Genomic DNA, 17,230 nt, shown 5'->3' with positions numbered 1-17,230 from the left:
GAGAAAAAGGATGAACCCAGATACCAAAGTGCAAAGACAGGAAGGGATCCTGTACTCACCAGTCTGCAGACTTCATTCCATCTGCTGAACTTTTCTAATGAACTCAGTCTCTCATCATCCTCTAACATTTCATAGGTAGGAAACCATCAGAGGAAATGCATTTCTCAGCCATATAATTTCCTATAGGTGAAACTTTTTGAATTAACATTTTATAAAGTGGGTGTCACAATCCCAACTTGTTATAATTCTGGAAAAAAATTCCTTCTAAGCTTCATAGATTGTTTGAAGTTCTGGTACATGCTAACTTGCAATTTATTTTTTTTTTTCTTCTAGTTGCCAGTCCTCGGGAAGCTATCAATGTCATTTATACGTGTCTTAATGTTATGTACTACCTATAGACATTGTGATAACTTTCAGTCTGCCACATAGCTATTAGATAAAATTAGACATGTAATTAAAACTAGGTTACTTCAATCACTTTCAAATATTTTCTTTAAATAACATTTTAACATTTTCTCTCCATTAACAAGAAATTATATGGTTTGAGTACAATAGATAGAGAAATCATTGCTAGTGCAACTGTATGGAAGCTGTTGGGCTATAGCATATATATAGTTAAGCAGTTTGTGGAATTCAGTAACTTCAATCACCTCACAAATGGAAAAAAGGATGATGCATTAGATGAGAATCCCATTCCTATCTGGAATTTGCAAGACATTCAAATGCACAATATTTTGCACTGGCCTGTGCAAAGGATTGCATTGTAACTGAAGCTTGTGAAGTGATTGGAGGCTGAATAGTAGAGCACCTAAAAACAGTGACTGGACATTCTTCCCCAGCGATGAATGCAACATGTGGACCACAAGAAGCAAATACAGAAATGCCCAAGAAGAATAATTTGCCTTAAGAAAAAAAATTGCCAATAATCTGCAGTACAGAAGTGGTAGATTAAGATTAATTATGTAAGGGCACATTTTTAAAGGTTTTTCATAAAACTGAATCTCTTCTTGGCATCTTCAAATTTCTGGACGAATCACAAGTCAGCTATGAGAAACAAGTCAAAACCAAGTTTTCCTGAGTGATGTGTGCATGAGATTTTACTATATAAAACTTACTTAAATGTTAGAAATAGATCTTAGCATATATAGTAGACACACTGCCTAGACAGGTATTTCCTAGTCATTCTTCTGCTGAAGTTAATCTTATAAAATATTACTGCATGAACTAAATTTCAATTTTATTTTTGGAATCATAAAATGATATAGTTTAGAAGGATCTTTGGGGGTAATCCACTCCTACTCTCTACTCAATACAGGAATAACTTCAAAGTTGTCTTTGAATCCTTCATGATCAGCCCCCATGTCGTCTTTCCTAAGCTATGAATCAATGAACAGGAATCAAGAAGTACTCATAAAAAGTTCAAATATATTATTTTGCATTTATCAACAATGAATTTGTCCAGCTGTAGAGTTATCCATTCAACAACCCCATGAGCTCTGGAGCTTATTGTTGAGTAATACCTGCTAGAGAATTAAAAATTAAAATGACAATTCCTTAGAAAAGTTCATCAAGTGGATCAGCAAGGGTATGAATCAGTTATAAACATAATAGTTTTAATGGGATCCTCCCACCATATAAAGGGAATCCTGGTTGAATATGTAGTATGGATTTTAAAAAGTGGTTGGTAAAAATATTCATAGTAAATGACAGTATGACAAGTGTTGACCTAACACAGGACACAGACAAATGCAAAGGAATTGCAACTTCACCTGTAGTGCAGAATTCTTCCTATTAAGAATTAAGCACAGCTGAGAGAAATACTGCTGCTAACAACCCTCAGAAAAATGTATGAGGCAAGGAAAGGGGAAGTAAATAAATGTAAAAAAAGGTAAAGTAAACAAATTTTTTAAAAATGGGAAGTAAACAAATGCAGAAAAATTATTTGGATTTGGAGGCTGATTGAATGCGAGGTCACTAAACCAGGAAAATGTTATTCGAGATACTGTCAGGCAAGGAAGACATTTTTCAGAGGAATACATTAAAACTATAAAAGGTTCTATGAGTTTCAGGGGTGACTGCTGTGTATTAAAAAATAGCAAAAAATATAAAATCTCCCCAAAACAACATCAGAAGGCTATTTTTGTCCAAAAGTGTTTGTACTTAATAGACATATATCAATATAGATGTGTAAAATAAAAAAAACATAGTGCTTCCATAAAGCTGTCTTTTAGTGCAGATACAAGCTTCATTAGGGTAGATTTTGATCTAAATGGGCAACTCCAAGGTCATAAGGCTAAGACTGTTTCACATGGAAGAAAAATTCCTGCTGTAACAGCTGATGGGATTTTTGGGGTGGGGGTCAGAGGGATCAGAAGATAAAGTCAGATGGTACAATCTATCTTTATTTAGCCATTAAAACTGTATCTCCTTCAAAACAAGGAAAAAAAAAAGGATATTAAAATAGCAGGAGGAAAAACAGGAAATTCCTGAAATAAAGAATTAAATTCTAAAATACCATAACTCACAGGTTTGCAAGAGTATCCATAAAAGTGAGTGTCTGTCATTCTTTTAAAATGCTAATTCAAGAGAAAGCAATGAGAATAAACGCCACATTAGAGATTTGTTCAGCCTTTGGTTATTGCTTGATATCTTAAATTGTGAGGTTACAGATCTAAATATTACCAACAAACAGGTCTGAGGCAAAGTCAAAGTCTTTTAAACCTAATTAATGTCACAGATTTCAAAGCATTTGAAGATTTCTTTGCTTAGTAAAGTTGATTAGCTTGCAGCAGAAAGTCCTTCCACCCACCATCTCCCAAGATACCATGAGATGTCTTTGTATCAAGAGTGCTTTGTGCTGCAGTTGCTCCATTAAGTGCATACTTACACAACAAATAATCCCTCTCAAAAATTCAATAGATACTTGAGGACAAGTGTGGTCTTCAATTACATCATTAACTCACAAGACACTTGTCAGCAAAAGACTAATCAAAGTTTCCTCTTCTATGTGCATGTGAGCACACACGTGTACCCGTGTTTGTGGGTCTTTCAAAGAATCAGAGGAGATTTGAAGCTGTTATTATCGTATGTTTAATGACAAAAGTGAACACAAATGAGCATGAGCCTCTATAGCCCTTTCTGGATGCAATTGCTATACTGCAGTAGGTCATTACTGGTATAAAAACTTGGCATGTATTTGTTGATGTGGCAAAAACAAGGAGCAGAAATAGAAATTGTTTTCTCTTTCATTTCTCTCTGTGCACCTCAATAAAAAATCCTGAGAGAGAGAGAAATGTGCTTGCCACATGTAAAACTCACAGTCAGTTACTTCTATCAACTACCATTCCAATTATTAATCTATTGGCTGTGATGTGCCTAGATGGCTTTGAGGAAATTCAGTCCTTTGGGTAAACAGCTTCGTGTGTTGCCACCCAAACCGCAGATTGTTCTTTAGTACATTAGTGGGGAAAATAGTGATAATCCCTAATGAGAGCATGCCTTTAATATTTGAATTAGGTAGTAATAAAATCAATAAAAATGGAACACATTAAAATAAATAAATAAAAGTTAATGAAATTAAGGTGGCTCAAGGTGTTAGAGAATGAAGTTTATTAATCAAGCTATACTTACAAGAAGCTTTTTCCTGATGACTTCTAGTTTTCCTGTAGCTGCTGCTAATTCAGTGTTAGCCTGAGCCAGAGCACAATATTTTGGTTCTCTCTCACAATACATCTTGAAAAAGACATACCACATTGGTACATTAGAGAAAAAATTGGCCTCACTTTATTAAAAAAATTACAAACTACTCCTGAAGAAAGACTTTAAGATAATCCCAGTAGTCTTTCATTACATTTCTTTGCTTTAGACACATTTTTCTACATAACAGTGAGTCAGGCAGATTTCTCTCATTACTGACTATAGGAGATTTTATGATAATCTATAGAAGGACATTTTAAGCAGAACTCAATGCAACCTTAGTGGGTCTACTCTCCAACTAGAATTAATTTGTAAGTATCACTTCCATGATTTTAGAATACAGGTGGAAATCAGACAGGCATTACACCTGAGTAAATTTCATCTACAATTGATAAGTTTTTTACTGTTCAGTAATTAAATGAGCATGCTATAATGCTAGGATGAATGGAGAAATCCTGCTGCCAGGTGCTCCAGGGAATCACAAGGGATAAGCCCTGGCACATACGCCAGCCAGACCCAGGATGGATGTTTCAAGTGAAACATGTGCATCTGGAGAATATTTCCCAACTGTTGCATAGTAATGACAGTTGAAAAGTCCTGGACAGCTACATCTTTTTTACTACTTCCTACTAAAAGGAAATAGACACATACATACTGCCAAATACTGAACACTTCCCACTTGATCTCTGGTGGTTGTTACATGCTCCCCAGAACACAAAGCTGAAATAAATAACTAAAATAATAAAAAATTCATTAACTGAAATTCCCTTATCAGGGCTAGTTCAAGAGCTGATATATACATACCTCACTGAATTTTGCTATATTGATGGCCCAGGCACAGAGACCAGCTGCTGCAAAGGATTTTGTATGAACATAATTTGAGTTGAAATCTGGATCCTTCAAGTAATGTTCCTTGGCAACCTTCAGACAATGCTGAGAAATATGCTCCTTATCATAGTTGATTAAATCTTGCAAAGAATCATCAACCTGTGAGACGTTCCAGTGCATATAATGTTCAATTTTTTTAAAGCAGAAGCTAAATCCTACTTTCATCTCAAAGGTAAAACTAGAATCCTGCACTAGCTAATTGATTTAGAAATGTTGTTCAGTACAACGCAAAAATATTTCCCCCAAAACATGAAAACATTCACTGTCACAAATACAATCTGTGATTTATGTCTTGCTTGAGAAACTAGGGGGAAATCAGATAAATATAATGAAATGTTCTCCCTTTTAGTTTCTCCTGGTTTTGCATTCAATAAATCCCAATGGTTCTCAAGCTGGCTTGAGTTTGTCACCAAAGGTACACAGAAAAGAGCGATGCAGGGTCATATCTTCTCCACCTAAATTCAAGCTGCAAGAAAATGAATATGTGATTTATTTTCTTTTTCTCTGACTCTCTTTTTGAACTATTACTTACTTGTTTCATCTCAGATAGTATCTGATGTCCATTTGATATTTACCTTTCTTTTAAAGAGTTTTGTGTCCTCAGGCCCTTTCCCTTAATGTGACAGTATGTTGGTTTTGGCTAGGGTAGAGTTAATGTTCTTCAGAGTGGCTGATCTGGAGCTGTGTTTTGGATTTGTGCTGAACACAGGGTTGATAGTATAGAGATATTTTTGTTATTGTTGAGCAGAGCTTACACAGAGCCAAGGCCTTTTCTGCTTTTTGTACTGCCATGCTGTACATGGGGACTGGGGGTGGATGAGAGGCTGGGAGGAGATACAGGAGAGTTTCATATCTTAATCAGTGACACAGACAGTGGGATCAAGTTCACCCTCAGCAAATTTGCAGATGATACCAAAGTGAGTGGTGTGACTGCCAAGCCTGAGGGATGGGGTGTTACCTAGTAATGCAGGGCAGGATATCAAGTAAGGTATCTGTACAAAAAAGCTGGGGCATATTAGGGCAGTCTATTACTCCTGGGGAGTTACTGAACACAGGGAGGAACTCAGTAGCCTGTGCCATTGCAGTAGTAAGCTGCAAGCCTTTCACGATCTAGGTCCAAATGCAAAAGCTGGAGCTAAACAAGAGAGTGAAGACTTTTTGCTAAGATTTTGAGACCCATGAACTTTTTTTCCCCTCACTGCCCCTTCTTCCCCTTCAAAGGGTTTTCTTATAGGTAATTAGAGAATATACCAAGAAGGCAATGACTGGTTCAGTGCTGCACTGGAGCTTTCCCTAAATAGCAAAATATTCACTCCAGTCTTGAGGTATAGGAAAACATGTAAAATTTGTCATACCAGCCTCCATCTTTTGCCAAATTTGCCTTCTTTTTATTCCTCATGTCTGAAACCATAGGTCACAACAAGGGAGGGAATGGGAAAAATGGAAATATCCTATACGGAAACACTGTACTTAATTTCAGGTTTGGAAATTGAATAATCATCAGTCCAAGCAGCTTTGTCAAGACACTTATTTTGGCTTAACAGTGGCTTAGATCAGTGACTTTACATCAGTTAGCATCAGTTTTACATGAAATCTGAGTGCCTCCACAACTTTCTGCAACAATTTAATTATCTGTTTAAAAGCGGATTATGATTTCACTGGTGCAAATTTATGTGGGAGAGTAAACCTGGGGGCATTCTGTATCATCAGCAATTGTGTATTTGGAAGATTACCATACACACTTTTAATGATACATTGCCTGAGGCTGAAGTCAGTTATACTTGGTTCATCCTTATCCTTGTACCTCATGCTCATCTCACAGACTCATTTCCTGTCAGGTCTTGCTTAAACCTAGTTAAATTACAGAGAAAGAAGATATTACAGTGATCAAGATGTTAATACTTGGATCAAGCATTGGCAGTAACGAGCTTCTGTAAGAATTTAATACCCTTATAAAACCTGTTTCTACAATTGTTGGGGACATTTTCCATGTACACATTTATTAGGTAGGACACACACAGCTACTGTCTGTGGAAATAACAAATATTAAAAATCAATATGGATTACATTATAAATGACAAGTTACTAATCAAGTTAAATATGTCCCTCATCTCCTGTGATGCAGCTTTTATGATTTGTTCCTAATCCTCAGCTAGTGTCACTGTCACACATATACCTACACCATGATCTGCACATTTTCTGTCTTTAAAGGGGTAGGTCCTGTTTCAAAAGGCAATGGCATATGCACCTTCATGAGTAAGCTGCTCTGGCTGACAACATTCAAAGCACAATAATGGCCAGCAAAATGACAACAGTGTGACTACCCACTATTTTAAAACCTTTCCAGTGTCGTGTTCATGGTAAAACCCTTGTTTATTACTAAACAGGTGTGCAGCCCTGCCACAGTTATGTGGAATGCACACTGAACTCACTTTTCCTAATAAGTCGGATCTAAAGTGATTTCCATTCTTCACCTATTCTTTCTTAAGTAATACTTCACTCCAAGTCAATACCTCCAAGGTATTTACTTGCTTAAGGTTGTAAACCTCAAAAAGCTCTTGTAAACTCCAATTTAAAATCTATAGACCTGGAAAGCAAAGATAATTTTTTATAGGGTGACATATTTTAATCAATTAGGAAGAGTGTTCACAAATTACTTAGCTGAAGATGTATTCTCATTTGCTGGGCTTTTTTTGGTAACAAAAAATGAGAGAAGATTAGTGTTTAGAAACTATTGCTAGCCTTATGAAACAGTTTTAGATTAATGTAGCACAAAATGACGCTTTCATTTCCAATGAAAACATTTCAGAAGTGCAATAAAGCAATGAACAGTGGAGTACAGTAATCATTAGTGTCAGGTGCTGAACTTCATCCCTGAAACAAAGTGGCCCAAAGATGTGATTATCTCACAATAATCACTCTATGTGTTTCACCTAGCTGCTTAATGAAGTAATTAAAATTGTGTTAAGGGTATATTTTGAACATCCAAATTTATCAGAAGCATATGGAACCAATAAAGGAAAAGAAAGCATCACATGAAAAGTGTTTGGTAGGATGTTGAGCTGTTGGATCCCGTTTGTACAAGTTTAATTAATTGCATGATTTGGACTTGAAACTTCACGGCCATTTTTAAGACCTATGTGAGATATGGATCAACAAAAGACTGAAGTCTGAAGTTAGCATACTCCAGAGAAATATAAAGGTCCTGATCATGTCTTCATTTATCTCAGTATCAAAAATTACTTTTCTCTCAGTTAAATTAGGATTAGACACAAGATTTTTGGAAAGGTATTAAATATCATCTGTGGTAAGTATTTAAGAAACAAAAATAGGAGAAAATGAGAGGACATTTTGAATGTTTAGACAGGACAGTCTTCCCTGATGGTCAATATCTGGAAACTACAAAATCCTTGGAAACTTGAAGTTTCCATATCTCAAAATCAGGCATTAGCAACTATTACAAGTCAATTAAGAACTCCTTTCTGCACTATTGTTCAATTACACAGCATACGTGAGATTTTGTAGCAAAGACTTGAATGAGCCTTCCAGACTCTAAAGGCAGAGGAACTTCACTTTACAGCACTCCATACTGCTGGTACTTTAATTCAAAAGCCACGCTTGCAACTGTAGAAGGAAATTTTAGACTCCTGATGAAATGATGCATTTCTATTCATTCTGTGGTGAACAGTAAAGCATGTGATCCTCTGCCTTTCCAACAAAGATGTTGATAACTAATGCTAACAGCTGAACTGAGAGCAAAAATAAGGAGAGTCAACACTGAAGACATATATTGTCAGGAATGCTATTATAATCTTAAGATTCAAGGTTTGTACCTTATAAAGTGGTGGAATGAATTGTATCAATTGAGTTGTTCAATTTACCTAGAGCCTCAAAGCCTTTAGAAATCTGAAGTGTTAGGATATGACTCTTTGACCTTTACTGTATTACAAATAGGTCTGATTCTCGAGATCCACATCCATTAAATGCTTGAATGAGTTCAGTATTTATTGTTCTTTCATCTCATCAGAACAGCTAAAAGGTTAGGAAAAGGCATAATGTAAAGAAAGGTCAAGTGGTAATCATGGTGTGAAATGCTGTTACACGTGTAAGTATAATAATTCTTTAGACTTTATGCTCCCTGGAGAGGAAGTTGTTCAAAACTGTTCACCTAAAAAGGTTTATTTTGTGTTAAATATAGCTCAACACCAGTAAATAGGAGAATTAGACTGACCTTTAGCTCCTCTGCATCTGCTATGGCCTTTTCTTGTCTCAGTTTCCCAGTCTGAAACCCTATCTTAGCAATCAAAGCTTCAGTATCTTGATTTTTCAGTTGCAGTTCTGCCTCTTGAGTAGCAAGTTTGGATTTTAGATCTTCTACCTAGAGGGCAAAAGGTAATGCATTATTCAGAACATTTGGCATGGTTCTGAGATCCAAAAGCTGAACTGAAAACAAAATTCATGTTTGGTGGGTCTCTAACAAGAAGCACAGTCTTTTCATTTTTTTATCTTTTTTTTTTTTTCTGTTTGTACCTGACAGAATTTTGTGGACATAAATAATTTAATAATGGCAGCCTATGTGCACCCACCACAGACCCCACAGCTTGCCTGAGATGCTCAGATGTCTGTCCTGCTGCTGAGGTTGGGGCTGCAGTCAGGTGTCTCAGCGGTGCAAAAGAGGCGCAGCTGCTGCACGCGGCAAAGGCGCCAACGTAAAGGCAGAAGGATGCCATGAAAAATGCTTGGTATTCACTCTGAGCAGATAATTCCAGCAGAGCTTTGCTGAAAGGTTGAGACACACTCAGAGACTGCTGGACAAAAACTACCTGTTATTGTGCTGAAATAACAATTCATTGCCTGCCAGTTGAGAAACTCATATAAAAATATCCAGCAACAATATATTTGCACATATAAAGAAGGTTTTTTCAAATGACTGTGTGTTTAGCATGTTTTTTTGTTTGTTTGTTTGTTTTTTATTTGTTTGTTTGTTTGTTTTTTGTTTTGTTTGTTTTGTTTGTTTTGTTTTGTTTTGTTTTGTTTTGTTTTTCTGCTAAGCTACCAATCATTTTGTATGAGAGCTAATCAAGATATATTTTAACCAGAGAGTTCTTGGTAATCTGATCCGGATAGGGTTGATAAGACAAAGTGGAAGACAAATATTAGAGGGTTTAAATTTTAATCACATGGAAGGTCTTGACAGCTCTCCTGATTTGGTGGGCTCCTGAAATCTTACAAAATGGACCTAATTTACCTTTTCAAAATTTGACCATTTGATTTGACAAAGCTGCAATACTGAGTTTTAACAGATGACTGTAGACATCCCAAATCTCTCCACTCATTTGATTTTTCAATTTGTTTGAGCTGACTTTATGTCTTTTTCTTTAAGCAAAGTACTAAACAGTGCTTCATTTGATATTCTTCTGTGAAGCTCCAGAGTGCAGGGCAAAAATGGCTCAATGTTCAAGTGCCTGGCTAGATAGTGCCTGGAGCTCTGGGTCTGTCAGCCAGCACAGCATGCAGCATATGAAATTGTCCAATTACCATTTGGTCTTCATCAAATTAGAAATCAGAGAAACAAGAGCATTTAAATAATTTAATAGCAGAGGCTACTTTATTAAAAACAGACTTTAAAAACTCGGCCACACTTTTCTGTTGACCATTTTTTGGAAGGTCTTCAGCTGACAAAATGGGAATAAGCCAGCCAGCTCCCATTATTAACCTCATGCAGCAGCATCAAGATGCAATGTTATCCAAAGGCTGCAGCTGAGCATTTCATTTGCATAAAAAGCACACAGAATTTTAGTTTTTAATAAAGGAATCACTGGATTATGGCTTGTCTTCAGAATTTGCAAAGGGGATTAGGGAACATATGTGTGGGTGGGATGGGGTAAAGGTTTCCCCTCCTTTCCATCTTCATGGGCTGGTCAACCACCAATGAACTGTAAACAGAAGCACTGACTGGGGCTAAGTGGCACTAGCCTTACAAGCTCTCATGGAAAGGCTTCACACATGTTCCTCCTGCTCTCATTAACCCTCAGCTCGTCACTGACCATGCATAAAATCTACACGTATGGAGCTGCCTCTTCTCTCCCCCTGGGTTCAGCTTTTACTGTGGCACTTGCTTCCCTCCCACCATTTTACAGTAGCCCCACTACACTCCCCCTCCCTCCAGACTTTGTCCTTGCTTACATGGATTGTCCCTTCTTTCCAAAGGTGGCTAAAGAGCTCAAAGAGCTTCTATTAAAAAAAAATTAAAAATTAAAATAATAATAATTTAAAAAATCTATAAACCCCAGTTTCAAAAATCAAGTAGTGTCACTGAAACACAAAAATGTCACTCCACAACTAATCAGTCTAATGAAGAGGTGATGATGATTTGCAATAAAACAAAGATTATTTACAAAGAATGAAACAAAAGGTTTACCTGGAAAGCTGCTGCTTTCCTTCTTTCTGAACAAAGCTTCTGCATGCCATTTACCAAGTGTTCCATATGTCATGACAGCCTCTTGTTTATTTTTTGTCTAGGAGGACATTATAAAGCATGATTTGCTCCAGAAAACTATTTGGAGTAGTATAATTGTACTGCCTCTTGTTGTGATTGTACTTGACACTCAGGACACTCACACTGGTGTGGGCAGAAGCCATAAAATCCCCATTAAACATGGAGTTCTGGATGAGTGGCTGCACATACCCAAGGAAAAAGAACAAATGGAAACACAAGAACAAAGAAATACTTACAAAATTAAGTATATCTATATAAGTTAAGTATGTCCATGTATGTTTCTAAGGATGGCTCATTCACAAAACTCTTCTTCAATCTACCCTAAATATAATGCTGACAGCATGTAAAAAACATTAAAGCAAAATGAGCCTTCCACAACTGTTTTGCATATCAATTAATTAATTTTGCAATGGCATTCATCAAGTCTTCATCACCACAGAAGCTCAGTACTTCAACATACTTTATTATTTTTTAATAAACACTCCTAAAAACTAGGAACAGAGATTAAACCAGTTCACTATACTGCTACATTCAGAGTTAATATACTATGGATTTTCTACTTCACCTCTGGAACTCCTGTCAAAGAGAAATCCTCTGTAGGTTAAAGAAATACAGTAGAGTGGTTAATCACACTGGTCCTTACACACTTCATATATCATCAAATTCCTGTTTGGAGTGAAGTGCATTTTTGCCATCAACTTCAGTTTGAACAGAACTGGACACCACAATTTATATTTCCAAAGTTGTACCACCCCTGCTTACCTGTGCTTCTGAAAGACAGACTAACAAACTGTAAGGAGGGCAGGATTTAGACCACTGTGGAGTTCTCCCCCTAAAGCTGAGCCTCTAGATACCATAAGATGTCAGAAAATCAGCAACATTTCTGTGCTAAAATTACCTTCTATCAGCTTAAAGGGGTATTAAGCAGAAAAGTAGTTATGACTTCATGGAGTTCAGATTCACTCCCAGCTGTGATAATGGAGGCTCTTCCCTATGTGCCAGGCATCCAACCACCAACTACAACTCCAGCTGCAAGGAAATCTCAGCACACTGCAGAAGGGACCCCAGAGCACTATTGTGGCCCTGTGGTGGGTCCCACACAGCACCACGTGGGGTTTCTCTCTCATCACAGAGACCAAAATCCAGTTGGAGGCCGGAAATTTCTCTTCATATACTACATAAAAATCAAAACAGGCCAGGCACATTTAAAACAGCTCCAGATGGTCATTAAGTCATCTGTTTCTGAGGAAAATTAAGAGATAAAATGCCTGTCTTTATTCATCTCTGACAGCAAGAAGAGGGGTTCAGGATCAAAGTTCAAAGGTCCATTTTCTAAATTTGTTGAAAACTGAACTAGCAAATACAAGATGTCACTCCAGTGCTTTGAATTAGAGTATACTTTCCCAGGGTAAACAAGAAATAGGAAATCTCCAGAATTAATTTTCGTTTGTTTCAAAGGACCCTATTCACATATACTAATAGAACAAATTAATGTACATGTCTAAGCAAGAGTACTGTATGCAAAATTAAAAGGGAAATACTAAGAAAACCCATTTAACTCCATCACTGTAACTAACTTTCATTTTGTCCTCCATGACTTCTAGCACACTTAAACTTTATCATTTGTGGAGTCACATCTCCCTCATTTTAATGATTATTTATTGCATTCTCTAAAAGACAAACCCAGTTCAATTAATCAAGGGAAGCCTAAAAATCAATTAATATGAATTAAATGAGCTACACCAATTCTTAGGAAAGTCACACATAATTTACCAAAGCATTGTCAATAATGCTTAGGGAACTTTGGGAAAATTGCTCATGAGAGGCTGTTGATGCAGTCAAATGTTTTAAGCCTACATCATTAATATTACAATCAGGTTGATGCAGAAAGGCTTGCCATTTTTCTCAGTAAGAAAACTCATTATTTTCTTGTGCCTTTTCAGAGCTAGTTTAGAAGAATACTTATTTCACCTATAGGCAGAAAAACAGAAATTAAAGCAAGAACTAAATAAAGAATGATTTGCATTTAGGGAAAGCAGAGGCAAATTGCTTTACAAATAGGAAAAACCAGAACATCATTAGCGGAAGCAAAGTAGCACAAATTCATCTTTTAAAAAATCGTTTGTAAAAGCAAGGCTAGCCAGCAGGAATAGACATTTTATGCAGATTTGAGCAGCATTTAGCTTTCAAGTGAAAAGTGTTTCACCCTTTTCTCCTTTTTTCATTGTTTGCGACACATACGCACCCTGCAGTAGAGCTCTTCCCAGTGAAAGACAACCTCCTTACACATGATCCTTATGAGAGGTCTCTACTCAGCAGCCCTGAAAAGCCCTCTAACAACAGTTTCATTTGTAAATCAGTGAGGGACGGAGTGGGTTCCGGTAGAGCTGGAAGTGGCCCGAGACAACTTGTCTCAATGGGGCAAAATAACTATTGTTATCGAGCTTAACAAAATGGCACAGCATGGGAGACACGCCGAGCCAGAGAGCAGCTGGTTGTAATTCACACTGGTTTTCAGAAAACACTAATCGTTCCCGAACAGACCTCTTTGAGGATTGGTCTTCCCTGCATTTTCAATTTGTCACTTTCTCTTATGATAAGGTCAGCAGTGACAGCACTTCCTGACATTAACAGCTGTGGCTTTTAAAAGGGTCATTGTGGAACTACTAATTGCAGTAATTTCATTAGCATAAATTATTTATTCTGCCATTCATTTATCTCCAGGATTTTTTTTTTTAATACTACATTGTACTTTTCAATATATGCCCATTCAGGATTGTAGGCAAGGAAATTATTATTGCTAATTTAGACTTCTTTATGGGGGAAAAAAAAAGCAAACAAAAAAGAGTTGATACAGTAACAAAATCTGATTTAACAGCAGTTCACTAGAAAACATAAAGTAGCTTGAAGCCAAAAATGAAGATTAGGCTGGTACAAATCAAAACTATTCATCAGTGCTAAAGACAACCGAGCATTAAACCTATATACATTTTGAAAGAAAATATGAGGGTGAAGTAGGTTCATTCTTATAGAATCTCTCTACTCTAGGCCTTGGCTGATTGACTTTAAACAAACAAAAAAAAAAAATCCAAGGCAAGTTATGAGTAGTTTATACAGGAATTTTGCCCGCATCCTCCCTCTACCTTTTCTCAGGATGTAAAATAGTCATTACTATCAAACATATAAATCTTAACCCTTTGCAGTTAGGTTGAGCTAGCTGAAACATGCCAAGTAAAGAACAAAAAAGACCAATATCACTGAAAATTAGCACATGTTGTGGGCAATTATCAGAACTGAGGAAAAAAAGCCAAGTCAATGTTTGCTAGGAAAAGGTAACTGGAAAGCGTGAGTGTGTGGACAGGGGGGAGTTTTAGAGGGAAGGAGAGAAAGCAAAATATTACTCCAAATGGCTTCTTTGCCACACTGAACGTTATAAAGTACTTTGGAGTATGATGAACTAAGAGCATAATGAATTTATCCTTGCTATGCTTAACAGTGGGTGCTCTTTCGTGCTAAGCAGCAGAAAAGCAGCATAAAAGACAGTAACAATAAAATACTCAAAGATCATAGAGGTGTACATGGTTGTTATTTTCAAAGAGGTGAATTAAAGAATCCTGATCCTTTTATTCTGCACTGAGTGATATGTGGCACCAGATGAAAGTAAGAAGGGGGGGGTGCCTGTCATGCTGAATTTGGACACATTATTTTAAAATACTGTAGATCATGTCTTATATCAAATGAGGTATAAAAACACCTTTGCAAGTTCATGAAGCTCAATACATGGATTTCGGAACTGCTACACCCTGTTCTTTTCTTGTGCTCTTTTAAAATGAAGCTTAGCAATTTCTGTACTGAAACAGAAGAGGGCTCTTTTCCTCTTCTCTTCCCCAAGAAATCAAAAACATCAGAAATGATTAAATTTCTGATACTTTCCATTTCCCTTCGAATACCTCTGAACTCGCTGTTTCTTTTCCTTAACCCACACATTGGCCCACGTCCTTCCAGGTGGAAAGGGTCTTGCAATGCCTGCTTTCAATGGGCATCATGATTAGGGGGGATCACTGTTGTTTCTGTTCAGACACTTGCACACCGGCTAAAAAGGATGTTCACAGCAGCATGTTCAAGCATGTTCTTCATAGAACATACTGACCATGCAGCTCACCATTTCTGTGCTGAGCTCGACCTAAACCACTTCTTTCCCTGGATAAACTGTATCTTCCAGAAGGGTAATTGTTTTTTGAAGATAAAGAGATAAAGGGGGAAAAAAAACCTCACAAACTAAATCTCCTGAAACTTCCTTCTCAGTTTCCATAATCACTGGGAGTTTTTTATAGTTTTCCTCCACCATTTAAACTCAGAAATTGTCCATTTTTTATTAAAACAATATAAATATGATGCCATATTTGTATTGAACTTTTAAGAGAAAAAAAAACCCCATTAGCTTAACTTCAAGATACCCTAACTAAAATTAATCTGTAATATTGTTATACAGCATTAAACAAAAAATCCTTTATCAGCTACTATTGCTCAGTATTTTTGAAAGTGTGAAAAAGACAATTAGGAGCTAAGTGTCAATTATGCCAAAATAATCACTCAGTAGCAGACCTCACACTCCTGATCAATGATAAGGAACAACAGGAGCCATACACAGGTGAACACTAGCTAACAAGATTTCTGTGCTAAGAACAAACAAAGGACTTTTGTGAAGTATCTAAAATGGAGCAAACAAAATGACACATTAACACACCAGCACTAGAGAGAAGGAAGGGATACCACCTCCTATAAATCTTCAATGCAGATGGAATGGCAGACTCTAAGATTCCCTCTTCTTCAGGGTGGTCCTTTTCCACCCAGCCCCTCTCATTCTTTTGATATCCTAATACATCTCTGCAATTGTTCTATTGCCCCTCCCTTTACTAGCTTGGTCATTCTCCCTTGACTTTCCTTTTGCCCCTCCTCAGACCCTTTGCTTTGCACCTCTCCTACCATACTGGTTCAGTTTTGCTTTTTCTTCCTGTCTCCCCTTCTCTCCCCACCCATAATACTGCCATAGTTTCTCTGTTATCTCAATGCCTCTGCTCTGAGTACCCTTTCCTCATCACTTTAAAACCTTTGCCCTGCCTCATCCTATTATTTTTTTGCATTCTGCTCTTTGTTTTTTGGTCTTCCTATTGGCTGCACATGACTCATGCACCCAGTACTGCTTTACGTACATTGATGACACAAACCCCTTAATTTCCTGTCAATAAAGTGTCATGTTATTCTGTTAGTTGACATTTATTTCTCTTGCTGGGAATCAAACAGGAAAGATACTTACCAGGAGCAGTTAAAACCAATGTGAAAGAAGAAACTCATTAACAGTTGCTAAGATCAGACAAATCTTTATTAATTATCTAAAAAAAAAAAAAAAAAGAATTATTGAGGAACATAATGCTTAAATTAAAAGAAAACCTCTTTTCTCCATGCAATCATATCTGTTTCTTTCAAATAAGAAGTTGGCATCACATTAAAAATTAATGCAATTGGATATCCCTCCCCAGCTCACCAGAAAACAAATAACTACCCTAATGACACCAGAAGTCTGTTAAAGCAGGAGCAGCTGATGGAACATACAAATGCCAGGTTTATTTGCAAGCATCTCTGCCTCCCCTGCAGTCCTACAGGAGGCATCCGTGCGCCGCCGGAGCGCCATAGGAGCGGCAGCCAGGGAGCCTGGAGAGCGTGGGTCCCGCAGCCTCGCTCCCAGCACGGCCCCGGGGAGGGGGAGCGCCCGCCGGTTCCCTGGAAGCAGCACCAGACATCCCTTGCCCTCTCCTTCACCTTCATTTCACGGCTACTGCTGCATTTTGTATGGGTCTGAATGGAGGGTAAACACTGCAAATGCAGACTTGCCTGGTGCAGCACTCAACTAAAACCCAATGGCACTTCCTTGGGAATTCCTGAAATCCTCAGTCTTATCTGATTAAAACCCCCCTATAGAAATAAATGGTCTCAAATATAACAGCACTCCCAGAATGAAAGTTCTACAATGGCAATCTCTGAAGGAGAGTAAGCATTTTCCAGGTCTATGTGAATAACTCCAGCAGCGTCGCTGCCAGCATGGAAGTTGCTGCATGTTGTCCCATGCCAGGAAGGATATCAGAGGCA

The 17,230-nt window shown here is 37.4% G+C and overlaps 1 protein-coding gene across 1 annotated transcript in view; it reads right to left on the bottom strand.

Annotated features, from left to right (window-relative positions):
• Nucleotides 1-17,230, bottom strand: part of DNAH11 (dynein axonemal heavy chain 11) — a 94,021-nt gene that overhangs the window by 31,988 nt on the left and 44,803 nt on the right. The window contains 4 exon segments of the mRNA XM_053933734.1: nt 3,627-3,732; nt 4,501-4,683; nt 8,816-8,962; nt 9,171-9,363. Coding sequence (XP_053789709.1) covers nt 3,627-3,732; nt 4,501-4,683; nt 8,816-8,962; nt 9,171-9,363 — 629 coding nt within the window.

Source organism: Vidua chalybeata, chromosome 1 (genome assembly GCF_026979565.1).
Source record: "Vidua chalybeata isolate OUT-0048 chromosome 1, bVidCha1 merged haplotype, whole genome shotgun sequence".
NCBI classification, from domain to species: Eukaryota; Metazoa; Chordata; class Aves; order Passeriformes; family Viduidae; genus Vidua; species Vidua chalybeata.
This window is presented reverse-complemented; position numbering and strand designations above follow the sequence as displayed.